At 32.1% G+C, this 14,047-nt stretch overlaps 1 protein-coding gene across 1 annotated transcript; it reads left to right on the top strand.

Moving 5' to 3' along the window:
• Positions 1-188: 188 nt before the first annotated feature.
• LOC149411256 (ribonuclease H2 subunit B) lies at positions 189-13,353 on the top strand. The gene is made up of 5 exons (XM_089647673.1): positions 189-322; positions 423-635; positions 735-868; positions 11,805-11,982; positions 12,746-13,353. The coding sequence occupies exons 1-5, from the start codon at positions 199-201 to the stop codon at positions 13,108-13,110; spliced, it is 1,014 nt and encodes a 337-aa protein (XP_089503799.1). The 5' UTR covers positions 189-198; the 3' UTR covers positions 13,111-13,353.
• Positions 13,354-14,047: the final 694 nt, after the last annotated feature.

The raw sequence follows: 14,047 nt of genomic DNA on the forward strand, positions 1-14,047 counted from the left end.
GTAATAATTTTATTCATGAACCTAATTTCTTAAATTTCTTCATAAAGGCTTTTTAGGAAGCTTAAATTCATAATTTTTATACCGTTCCGCTTTTACTTTTTCAGTGTGGCCATATTCAGTTAGCGATTTCTATGGAAGTCATAGAACTCCACAATAACAATATTCTGGCGCGCTGTCAGTGTCAGATGCCAAATAAAAATGCCGCCGAAAAGATCGACTAGGGCTTCAACAACCCCTATAAAAGATGAAGACGCCGAGAAAAATCATAAAACTCCCGTCAAAAAGAGTAAATTTGAAAACTCTTGGATGTTCCTATCTAAAGGTAGTCATCAAACCACTTTTCCAAGAAAATTAATTAAAGTCAACCGAAAATTTTTGTTCATAACCTTAAATTAACATGGTTTGTTTACCTTTTCTTTCAGATACCATTTTCCCAAGGGATTCAGTAACATCTATTATCACTTTGAAGCATCCTGGCCTGATGACTCCAGCGAAATTCTTAATAAACAAAACTACAAAAAAAATTTACGAATTGCAAACGTACAAGGAACCACACAGATCTTGGTTAATCGGAGAAACGGTTAAATCGGATGGAAATATTCAATTGACGACACCAGTTGATCCTATTTTTATAAGTAATCGTTCTTTGAATTTTTTTGATTAGGAATCTACTACTTATAATATGTATATATTTTTTAACTTATGTCTTCAATATGGGAATTTTATTATTCTAGTTTTGTCTCATTTGAAGAGTCAGTGTGTTAACCGAGCCATTCCATTGGAGCAACTTCTCGTATCATCCAAAGATGATGACTTATCAGAGTTGACAGATCTGATCACAGACTTGAATTCGGTTGCAGATTTAAAGGTATTTTTCTTTAAATGTTATATCTAAGATTCTACCCGTAGTATTTGGATTCTATAATAGCAAATCTACATCAGATCAAATCACTGAAGAGACTTTATATATTGATATTGTTTTTAAATACATTAGTATGACTGTGTTATAAAGGTGTCTGGGGATAAAGTGAACTTTAGCTTTTAGCTTTAAAAAAAAAACGTCTTGTCTTTATACCTTCCAACGTTTAAATCACATACGGACATACTCGATATGTTTATTATACTTTTATTTATTTACCATTCCAATTACTTATCGTTTTTTTTTCTATAAATATATATACTTCTGTTTTATAATACATATCAATATATTATATATGTATATATATTTATTTTTTATATACCTTAGGGGCCGTTCAAGTATTACGTAAGCAGATTTATTACAATTATTTACCCCCTCTTCCCCCTTGTCACCAAAAGTAAGCAAAGCTCTTACCCCCCCCACCCCTCCCATGCTTACGTAAAAATTGGTACCTATATGCATTTTTCTGTTAATGTATTCTGTTTTTTTATTGATTCATAAGCAGCACTTATAAAATAGACTTAGGATAGAGGACTTTAATGCACATAATATTCATTTAAACAAACTTTATTGACACAGTGGGAATCCCCGAATATGTATTCGGTTTTCAAACATAGACAATGTGTGGGTTGCCAATGTGTAAAAAAAAATAACTACTGCTGAGCAGTGCTGACGTAATCACTATCTCGACCCCCCACCCCCCATGTCATCAAAAATAAGCAAAGCAAAGACCCCCCTGCCCCCCTATAGTGCTTACATAATACTTGAACGGCCCCTTACGAGTAAATTATTTTCCTGTTTTCAGTCTTACTTGTTTGCAACAAACATGAATAATTTTTTTTTTTTTTTTTTTTTTATTTATTATTTAACATTATAAATGATAACAATATGCAGACTTATAAATAATTTGTTCATTATTATTCTATTTCTCCATAAGTTGAGCTCCAGGAGCTCGTGTTTATGGGAGGAGTCTTTACATTTAGTTCTAATGATTTAACAATAATCAAAAACTTTTGAAATAAATACAAACATAATATTAACATAGGTACACAAATTAGAAAATTGTTTTTTTAAAGATAATTAAAATAATTCATCTTTTTACAGATTAAGTAAGCGTGAGGAAATTAAGGGTACAATATATCAAGAAAAATTTAGAAAAGTAGTTTTTTTTAAAGACAATCAAATTAATATATATTTTTTACAGATTGAGTAAGTGTAAGAAAATTAGGGGTACAATATATCATTATCCAATTTTAGGGACTTAATTAACTTTTTGAATTGTTCATAATTCACAGTTTCGGTTACACTAATTTTATTTTTGGACAATAATATATTGTACCATCTCACACCTAAATACGAATAGTGGTGCTGAGCCGTGGTCGTTCTAAGCATAGGAATGGCTATTAAGCCATTTGTTTTGAATCTATTGCTTATGCTATCTGAGGGGTGAATTTTATAAATAAAATATTCTTTATAAATTTGATATAAGGCGATTCTCTTATACAATTCTGTTATAGATGGTACATTAAATTCCTGAAATATCTCTAAAGTAGGGGAGTCATATGGTTTTCTAAGGATGATTTTTATAATTATTCTTTGAATTGTAATTATGGGCTGTAAAGAAGCCTTAAAAGCCCCTCCCCACCCAATAATCCCGTACTGCAATAAGGACTGAATTAATGCATAATAGACAATTTTGATAGTTTTCTTATTTAAAATATTTCGTATATTATAGAAAATATAGATAAGTTTTCTTATTCTTTCAACAGTGAGATTAATATGGTCTTTCCATTTAACATTTTTATCTATTAAGATACCAAGATATTTTATATTGGATTTATGATTTAGTTTCGCGCAGTCCGTATTACATGTACCGTCATTTACACAGTTTTTAGAATGAATTGTTATGTTAATTAGGTTATTTGGCACATCTTCTTGTAGAGTGAAAGGAATACAATATGTTTTTTCTGTGTTAAGTGATAATAAATTGCCATCGAACCAATTTTTTATAACCTTCATATCCTGATTCGCTGCATTGGTAATTTCGTTCCATGTCTTTTTTTCGATAATTATTGCAGTGTCGTCAGCAAAGGATATAAGTTTACCATTAAGTGATAATTTAAACATATGGTTAACGTAAATTATAAATAAAATTGGTCCAATAACAGTCCCTTGGGGAATTCCAAATTCTAAAGTTTCATCTACGCTAAGTGAGTTATTAAGTTTTACTTTTTGGTTTCTTTGAGTTAGATAGCTTTGCAGCCAATACCTTACCTTACCAATAATACCGATATCATTTAATTTATTAATTAGTTTTGTATGGGAGATACTATCAAAAGCCTTACGTAAATCAATGAAAATGCCAAGGCATTTATTTTTTTTATCTAATGCACGGTATATAGTTGAAGTTAGTTCTGCAATGGCACCATGAGTGCCTAGTTTCTCTCTAAATCCAAATTGGCTAGGACTAATTATTTTATTATTTTCAATATAGTATAAAAGTTGCTTTTTTACGATCTTTTCGAAAATTTTTGCAATGTTTGAGACAACAGATATGGGTCGATAGTTTGATATTTCTTCAGGGCTGCCAGATTTAAAAACGGGTGTTACAATAGATTTTTTATAAACGGAGGGGAATATTCCACTATTTAAACTAATATTTATAATGTGTGTAATTGGAATTAATAATTCATTATAATTTTTCAACATTTCTACTGTGACTCCATCAAACCCTGGTGCAGATGCACCTTTTAATTCACTTATAATATTTTTTATGTCATCTGTTGTTACCGGTTTGAAAACTGACAGATTATTTTGTTTGTGACAGTCCTTTTCGAAATTATCTATTTTATAATTTTCATCAATCCGTGTAGCTAAATTTTGTCCGACGTTAGCGAAATATTTATTGAAGGCATTAGCACATTTTGTCGGTTCCATTAGGGCATTAATAGAATTTTTTCCGATATTAATTTTTTTAATTTGAGTTTTTTTGTTTTTTCTACTATTTATTTCATTTATTGTTTTCCATATATGTTTTACATTTTGTTTAGCCACATCAATTTCATTTTTGTAAAAGTTTTCTTTAGTTGTTTTTAGTAAACAGGTTAATTTGTTCCTAAATTTTTTATAATCTGTGTATATTTTTTTATCTAAGGGAAATTTCTTTGTCAAGCGATATAACTCTTCTTTTTTTCTAATAGACACGATTAAGCCATGTGAAATCCATGGTTTTATTTTTTTGAATTTTGATTTAATTTTTATGGTTTTAATATCTGTTGATGCTGTAATATAATTGCATAGTATATTATCAAAAATATTTGCGCATGTTTCAGCACATGTTGATTCTAATACGGAACGCCATGTTTCTGTTTTTATTTTTAGGCTTAATTTATGATGGTTTAGTGAATTTTTTGTAAAAGTATTGCATTTTGAATCAATATAATTATTAATATTAAGTTTTTGTATATAGATGCAAGTGTGATGATCAGTAATATTATTTTTTAATATTATCGTGTGTAATTTGTCGGTATCTTTAGTGTTACTCCATATGTGGTCGATACAAGATGGACGTTGACCCGTAATTTCTCTAGTATATTTATTCATACACAATATGAAATTCATTTCCGTCATATAATTGATAAATTCAGTTTTTATTCTGTTACTATTTTCGTTTGAAACATCTATGTTGAAATCGCCGATTATTGTTATGTTCTGTTTATTTTTTTTTGATTAGATAATGCTTCTCAATTCATCCATAAATGTGTACTCGTTTGATCCGTGTGTTCGGTAAATTGCAATAATATTAAAACACATTTTATTTACATTTAGATTAATATCTAAGCAATTAACTCGCTGCATAGGTACTTCTTCCACTGCGATGTTTGAATAGCAAGATTTAACAAATACAACAATACCACTATTTCTATTAATAGCACAAGATGTTGCGAAGTAGGTATATTCTGGTATGCAAAATTTATTGTATACGTTGGTGAATGCTTCCGTTAAAACTATAACGTCCGGTTTATGATTTAGTAAATTAATTGAGAGTAAAAATTCATTGAAATTTTGTTTCATTGATCTGATATTTAAATGGAGTACAGAGAATGAATTTGTTATTTTATCCACGATTTTATTACAATCTTTTAAAGTATGACAAATATATTCTGAAATATTAAGCGTTTTATCTAATTCCTCAGTGAAGAAATTATTCATTTTAAAAGAAATAAGGAAATAATATTGTTATAACTAATTGTCAAAAATGAATTTGATTTTGATGACAAACTATAAATTAGCAGCATATGTTCACGGATAATATCAAGGTTGACTTGAAATAGTTTTGGTGACAATATTGAACAACTTAGCATTATATTACTAGTGATGATATTATGAAGATGATACATACTATGTAGTATATTAATTTTGTTTTGTATAAATAATATTTTACAAACATTAACACTTTGAGAGTAGGCTAATATTTTAATGTTGTGTTTTTGTCTTAAAATTTTACAGAAATAGTTAATTAAATATTTTTTGGATATTACTGATAAATCGTTATCTCTTCGATGGTAGATTAATAACATTGAAATGTTTCTCAATTGTTCGAAAGTTTTAATATTAATAGCTAAATTGTGCGAAAAGTCAGAAAAGTGTGAAAAGTCAGAAAAAAAGCGTATTTGAAACAAAAATATAAAATTTGGTATTGAGTTTTTAATCTTGTTAAGAATTTTAAAGTTAGTTATTAAGAATGTTAAAGTAGGTACATACCTATTCATAATTTATACGCCCTTGGGCAATAGTCATCATTTTTTTTAAATACATACAATTTTTGCTATTTGCTTTATGATTTGTATCGTTTGTTGACTTGAAAGTGTTGTTTTGGAAATCACAATTTTTGCATTTCTCTTCTTTGTTTTTATTGGGACAGTCTTTCCAAGGATGGTCCATGGCGCAGTGCAGGCACGAAGCATTCTTGTCCTTATTAAAGCAGTTGACAGCTGAATGTCCAAATCTCAGGCAATGGAAGCATTGCATTATTGGATTAGCATCCTCCACCCGCACTCTGTGGTATCCAATATTAATTTTCTCTTTAGATATGAGATATTTCCTAAGTTTTCCACTTGTTTCGACTATATAGTTTGTAAGATTGTTTTGTCCTTTTGGTTTAAGCATTTTTACTAATTTTACTGAGTTTTTCGGATTTTCATCCATGATGATTTTAATTCCATCATTTTGGGTTATTAATGATTCTATTATTTCTTCTTCTGATAGGTCGATGGGTAGGTTTCTGATGAATAGTTTAGGATTTTTTTTTTCTAATTCTTTCGCGATCATAGTATTTTTGAAGACTATATTTATTTCTTCTGTTAGTTTTTTTGCGTGATCCTTTTTGGGGCAAGAGATGATTAGTTTCTTATTTGATGCTTTTTGTACTCCATTTACTGCAATCCCCAAATGCGATGTTTTAATTTTTTTAACTATCATGTCTCGAATATCATCAGATGTTGTATTAGTATTTTCACTTGCAATTATTAATGAGTATTTGGCCTCTGGTATAGGTATTGAGAGGGTTGACTTGTTGTACGTAGTATTAGTTGATTCCTTTTTTTCCTTTAAATAATTTTCAATTTTTTCTGAATGTTTTTCTTCATTTAATATAAGTTTATTTTGTAGCTCAATTATTTTTTCTTGTAGTTGAAGTTTTTCCTTGCACCATATTTCCTCTAGCTGGTGTATATCTTGTTCTATGTTACTCCTTTGTTTTGCCTCTTTGACAGATGAGCATTTTCCTATTTCAATTTTAATTGAGTCAATTAATGATTGGACACTTCGGTCCATAATGAGTTATTTTTTTTGCGGGCTGTCTGGTGACTAAACGCAGCCAGCCTGCTTTATTTTTGCAACAACAATATGTTAAACTGGGTATCACTGTGGTTTGTGGTTACTGAGTTTATCGAAATTTCTGTCCGTGCGAGCTGCACGGCAGCAGAAACTAGACTTAGAAACTAGAATTGATGCATATACGAATGTACAATTTACATACTTACTTTATATTTGAAACTTTGCTTCATTTACAATATTAGGTGTTATTATTTGGATTTGATGTTAATCTTAATATTAGCATTTGATTTTTATTTTTTTTGCATATCGTCGCATTAATTCGTAGACTGCGTAACTCCAAATTTTTCGAAAATACGTTTTTAATGCCATCTGGTGTTAAAATTAGACCCGCATCGTCTAGTAAAACTCGAAAATTTAATAAAAATTAACCTTTTAGATAAACACAAATTAGAAAACTGCGTAAAATTATGGTGCCATTTTTACTCGCGAATACTTCGTAACTCCTTAATTCAGTATTGGCCGGTGAGCCGTGCACGCTTGTTGTGTTTTTGACTGAGGAAATTTATTTACGGTGTAATAGTTTTACCGTGAAATTAACTGAGATAAGTTGATTAATCAATTTTGAACATTTTATAACCTTAATTTTAATTGTGAAGTCACGAATAGTGTTTTGTATCTGTAGTCTAAACTGACGTCTTCTGCACCGTGTGACGCTCTGCCGTAGCTCTCTTGTTTTATGTGCCTCTGCGGTTTCGTAAATACCTAATAGGTCCTTGTTCTGTGATTATCTCTTCTTCAAGGTCACCATCTCTTTGCAAGTGGATCTCCTCCTGATGCATATCCGGATCCGGTTCTTCACTGTCCTCTTCAAACAAACCCAAAATATTTACGGTGGAACGTGCGGCAATTCCATCTCGTCTCTCCTCAGACACAGTCCGTTCTCTGTCAGGCATCTTCCGCGGGTCAAGCACATGTCTTGGTATGCCATCTACTTCGATGTTGTTGACTGAAGTAAGTCCTGTCACCCTTCCATGCACGATGTGCATCTCCCATCTACTGGTTTAACCGCAAGAAGATCGCCCAATTAGAGCTCAGTCAATACTTCCTCTTCTATATTCACTTGCGCAGTAGGGTGTCTCCACGATTGTGAAGTGTGAACTATACTAGACAGCGCAATACCTCGATCATCCTGACTTTTTGCAGCCATAGATTGTACCGAAACACTGCCTGCAGGGGATCGCTTCCACTTCTGGCTGCAGTTCTCTTTATTGTTTGATGATGTCGTTCAACTATACCGTTTCCAGCTGGTCGATATGCCGCGCAAAATCTTTGACGAACATTCCATCTCTTACACTTATCTGTAACACTGTAGGAACAAAATGTAGTACCATTGTCCATGAGAACTACTTTGGGCGGGCCTCTTTCCCGAAACACTTCTTCCAAATGTCTGATAATCGAAGCTGCATTATCTGACTCGATTTCCCGCCACACGGCAAATCTACTTGGACCGCAATCGATAAATGTGAGTAAACATTTCCTACCGAAATGAGTAACATCAACTGCCAAGCGACTCCAGGTTGTCACAACATTAAGATTACCCGCTTCATGGGATGATGGTGGAGGGTCAATTGTCCTGCATTGTACGCAGGAACGCACGCATCTATCGACGTCCTTTCTTCTCGCCTCGGGATCGACCAGCCGGGCAAGATGAAGCGTTCACTTTACTCCAAAGTGATGCTGAGCATGAAGAGTTTCTACGCTTAAAGCACATGTTTGCTCACCAGTTCCACTTTCAAGTCTCTCCTACCTATCTTCACACTCTGAGGAGTCTCTTTCACAACGTTTCCTGTCATGGCTACTCTTTGCCCGGGTCTTGCAAACCCTAGTAAGTACATCAGTTTTATTTCTACAGGACAACAAGGGTGATCGACAATGTCAGATCAAATTCTTCTACAATCTCCTTCATCAACTCCAAGCGTCACTTAACGATCATCTCTGACACGACTACTCCCGGTCAGTGTAGATCTCACCCAGCACAAAACCGTCGCCGAATCTGTAATGATCTCCAGAGTTTGAAAATTTCACTTGAGAGTCAGATTTAATCCCTTAAGTAAGGAAAAGTACCAGCATTTACAAGACTTAAAACAGAAATTAGAAAAGGATTACCACTCCTTTAACGATAACCTTCCGCATCATTAAAATCATTAAAATGCATCTAAATAGACTGCCTCGACATACACATACATTGTTGTGTTTTATTTTGTAAATGTAAAATTCCTATCTCCCAAATTTTCCGCTAGGTTGTTCATAAAACTGTTCGCAGAAAAGTATGTATCTCCATTCTCGGTTTTTACGTAAACTTCGTAACTCCGATTTGAAATAGAAAGCCTTAACTTACAAAAGTTTAATGATTGAAAATAAATTTCCAAATATATTATATGTTCGAAACATAAATAAAAAGAATAAGCCGTCTTTCATTTTTTTTCACTACGAGGTTTTTTGTGCCTCCTGTAAAATTTTACATTTGGGAGTTACGCATTCTACGAATTAATGCGACGATATAGTTATGCTATTATCCATGTATTATGTTACACTTACATACATAAACTTTCAATTTCCTCTGTAAAAGCCCGATAGGGCGTTAATGAATAATAAATAAAATAAAAATAAAATCTTCTGGAGGTGATTCTACAATATGATGGTAGAAGTAAAAAAATAAATAAATAGCTTTTCGAAATTCCTTTGTTTTTCCAATACAAAAATATTTTTCCACAGATTATTTTCTCCATTCAAACAATTTACCTTTGTACCTGAGAACTACCTTAAAATGTTGAAATTTCGAAAAAAGTAATTTTTCTTTTTTACTTATACTATCATGTAGAATCAACTCCAGAAGTTGTACATTTTACCCCCGGACACCTTGTATCATCTGTCTATGCATTTTATACATTTGTATTGTAGTCGCTTGAAATGTTATTTATTCTTCTTTATCTATTTTCCATAATGTGGCTTTCCGTTATATTTATGCTTTACTGTTATCACTTCGGCCGAGAAAGGTAGTTCTGCCCATTCGGTCGATTGATGCTTTAATGGCGGGAAGGGTAGTTCTACCTTTTGCGCCGGCCTCATTTCAATGGCAGAAAAGACGGAATTATTCAATGTTTTTATATGAATATTATATACCAATCTCTTTGTAAAGGTCCCAACTATATGTACATAATTATTGAATCGTAATGCAAGTCTTCTTTTTATATTTATCTTCGTGTCTTTCATTTACATCAGTATTTCAAGAAAAGGATAGTATATTACAATAAAAAAACACATTAACTCTTTGCACGCGACCGTATCAACTGTTGTTACGGCAAAAAGTCTATACTCACTACTTTGACGGCCGATATTCCAGCGCTCTTTCGTCATAAATGTATTTCTTGCTCACTTGGACATTCGTAGAACTATCACGATGCTGACATCTAATTTTCATAAAAAAAGATCGATAATCAAGTGCGCCTCTTCGCGCCTTTTAGTCCTTTAGTTTACATTTTTGTCAACGGATGGCGTTAGTACTAGTATGTCATTCACAACTTTTCATAACTAAAAATGATAAGTGATCATGGTGTCCCACTTGTGTCAATCAACGCAGTAGCCTAAGTACACACACGCCGAGTGAATGGCGGGACCACATTCAAAAGATACGGTACGTCTTTGTATGAAATTTTATGTTTTTGTTTTTATAAATATCTAAGAGTGTTGACACACGAGGATTTGTTTTCATATTGTGGAGAATAATCTGTTCTGTCTATATAGTCCAATAAATCATGCCAGAATGCTATAATTTGACATTTAATTGCGTGCATAGGTATTTGAAAATATGTACCGCGTACGGGTATAGATAAAACGGAGCAAATTAACGCGTTCAAAAGGTTAATTTGTTTTTGACCACTTTAATTTTATATTTTAACTCTACCAGTTTCGGAAGAACCCTTCCTTTATCAGGAGAATATTAAAAACAGTTTTTAATATTCTCCTAAGTAAGGAAGGGTTCTTTCGAAACCGGTAGATTTTAAATAAAATTAAAGTGGTCAAAAACAAATTAATGTGCTTTTTATTGTAAATTATGACTAGCTACAAAGTTAATGCTTTTTACAAATACGGATAGCATATTCTTTAGATAACATATTTTGTTATTGTAATAATTCAATTCCTAGAATGAGGGTTTTTATGACTGTGAAACTCGATTCAAATCTCTATCTCTGTTCTGCCCCACTCAACTCCTATGTGCAAGCGAGTGAGAGATGTCGTGCTTATTTAAAGAGAGCATGTATGGGCAAATGCCGATAGGCGGACCGTAATAAACATATTATAAGGTTAATTGAGTTTTTGAGCATTTCAAATAATATTCGATTTTCGTTTAGTATTTTTGAAGATATTGCGATTTAAAACAAATTCGCGTGGGACCTTTATTTTCTCCCCAAGACAACGTAGAACTAGCACAAAAAATACCCGCCAGAAATTAACCCGCAGTTAATATTGTGAAATTGACCTGTTGACAAGCTGCTTTGGCAGTTTAGTGGACGCTTGTAATGAAGAATACGAAAATATATATCTTTTATTTTTGGATTAACTGAATGAATAAAACCTCAAATTGTAATATTTAATCATTGAAGACAATATAAGCGATTCTCATAAGAAAATAAACAAAACAGAAAAATTAGAAAACCTTATGCGTCTGTATCTTTTTCTGTTTCCAATTTTCATTTGAGAATCGCTAATATTGTCGTCAATGATTTAAACAAAATATTATTTTTAAAAATTATACTAGCTCTACACAGGAGGTTCTGTTATTATTTCCCTGGGGATGCTGTGTTGAGTCTTTTTGAGGTAAATATTGAAAGCAAGGAGTGGACCTGGGTCTTGAATAGACCATGTTGTAGAAGGGAGGAAACAGAGGCCGGCAAATCATTACAGAGTCGTAGAATGTTTTTTTGCTTGTTTGCAGATACACAATGTTACTCTGTAGAAGGATTTTTATTTTTATATCTTTTATTAGGGACCCAAGGATCTTTGCGCCTACAAGTATAATGAAGAAAAGGCCTTGAAATGGTTGGAAGCTAAAGTGAGGAGAGTGGTGGCGGCCTTGAAGGAAGAGAAAATCCATGTTAAGTCAGGCTCTGCCGTTTCAGCATCATTCGTTACCAGCTCTCTGAAGCAGGAAGATGAAGATGATGGTAAATATATTATTATCTATGTTTTTTTATGACAATTTTCAGCCCAAAACCCATAATTTTAAAGTTACATCAAGGACAAACTTCTTCAGAAGAACCAGCGGAATATTTTATTGATAGAAAAAGTAAGGAGAGTTTTTTTAGAGAATTTGAACAATTCATCAAAATTCAGTGATTTTTCAAGTTCTGCGAAAGATTTATTCAAGTTCTGTATTATATTATGGGACAGTTGCTCCACGGAACTTGAATAGAACTTTTACAGTATTTGAAAATAAACTTCGAAATTTGATGAATTGTTGAAATTCTGTGAAAAAACTGGCCCTTACTAATTATTTAATTATCTATCTGCATAGGGAGAGAGTTTGAACGTCACAAATCTTTGTCTTGGCACATACTATTTGCTTTATTCGCATTCATACATATTCACCTATTATTCTGTCGCTTGAGATGACTTCACTCAAGTGTTTGATTCTCTTGATCGTTGAGTCTTCCTTGGTCGTTTCTGACATCTTCCACCCACTTGACCATAATACCGTTCTGACTGTCAACTTTTAATGTCCAAACTCTGAATAATACGCTTATATCGGTCTTGCATTTGAATCTCCTTATTCATAATAAAGTTGTATGTGGTTTTACCACACATACACCTCAGGAATCTGATTTCTAGTGCATTCAGTCTTTTTCATTGTCTCTGCCAGTTCCTCGCCTCACTGCGTACATCATTATTGGAATGACAAATTATACTGTGCATTTTATTTAATTTCAGATTCATACTTAAAGTATGCTCATGGAATCGTCAGTGAATATTTACAAGAAGATTTGAGTCAGTTACTGTACAATAGATTCAATTTCAAAGCAGAAGTGATAGCAACGATCGGAAATAAGAGAAAATCGGAACCAGATAATACCGAAAAAAATAAAAACAAGAAAGCAAAGAAAGAAAATGCGGAAGACACCAAAGAAAACATGGAGAAAGTTGGTGAAATTGCCCAAGTTAAGAGTGAATTCTTTACAAGTCCTAAGCAGCAAACACCAGCTAAACCAACTGTTTTGACCATCAAAGAAAAACAGTTGCAAAAAGCGGCTAGCGGTTCCAAGAATATTATGTCATTCTTTGGAAAAAAGAAATAGAGAATATGCACTATCTATGAATTAAAAAACAGTTCTTTCGATTGTTACTCTTTAAGCCACCTGCGTAGATAAGTATGTAAATCTGTATACCACTCTGAGTTCCACACGAGTAGGCAGAGAGATTAGGAACCAGATCTTCATTATCAACCGGAGAATCTCACATTTTTTGAATAACTTTTATTTTTGATGTTATTATTTTATTTCTGTGAATTAATGGAATGTTACAATTTTAATAAAATTTGTGTTTGAAACACATAAAATACTGATTAAAAACAAGTTGTTTTTATTTTTTATAATCCATATATTTTTGAAAATTTTACATAACAAATTATTTACAGGAAACACATTATTTCTTCAACATTCAAATATCATTTTTGTTTGTACAAATTTGTTTATTCCTACTAAATCACCTCCGATTTAAAAAAAACGACCCAGTCTAGCGGCAACCTTTTTACCACGCATATAATTTTCACAAAAAAAAATCTTAAAACCTAACTAAAAAGAAAATTACCAGATTTTATTTTATTTTGAAATTTTATAAAATTTTTCTAGAATAATTAAAAAAACAGGCAGCTATTTCACACAAATTATTTTTTATGATTGTATCAGTACTATTTAATTTCTACCTGTGTAGGACAATTTGCATTTCAGAATGACTTAAATGGTGATGTTAGACTAAGGTCCTTGTTCCCAATTAAATTTAGCAAACCTTAAACTATAATTTGGTCTAAACTATGTCCAACGACGATTACGATACAAAAAGTTTGGATGCAATGTTCCATTAATGGTAATGGATTCACAGCAATGTAATGCTATCTATGGTTTAAGTCATAGACATACAAATTAATAGACTGTAATGCTATCTGTCATAGACATACAAATTAATAGACTGTAATGCTATCTCTGGTTTAAGTCATAGACATACAAATTAATAGAC

Source organism: Hesperophylax consimilis, chromosome 26 (assembly GCF_061612785.1).
Source record: "Hesperophylax consimilis isolate HC1 chromosome 26, BYU_Hcon_1.0, whole genome shotgun sequence".
In the NCBI taxonomy this organism is placed as follows: domain Eukaryota; kingdom Metazoa; phylum Arthropoda; class Insecta; order Trichoptera; family Limnephilidae; genus Hesperophylax; species Hesperophylax consimilis.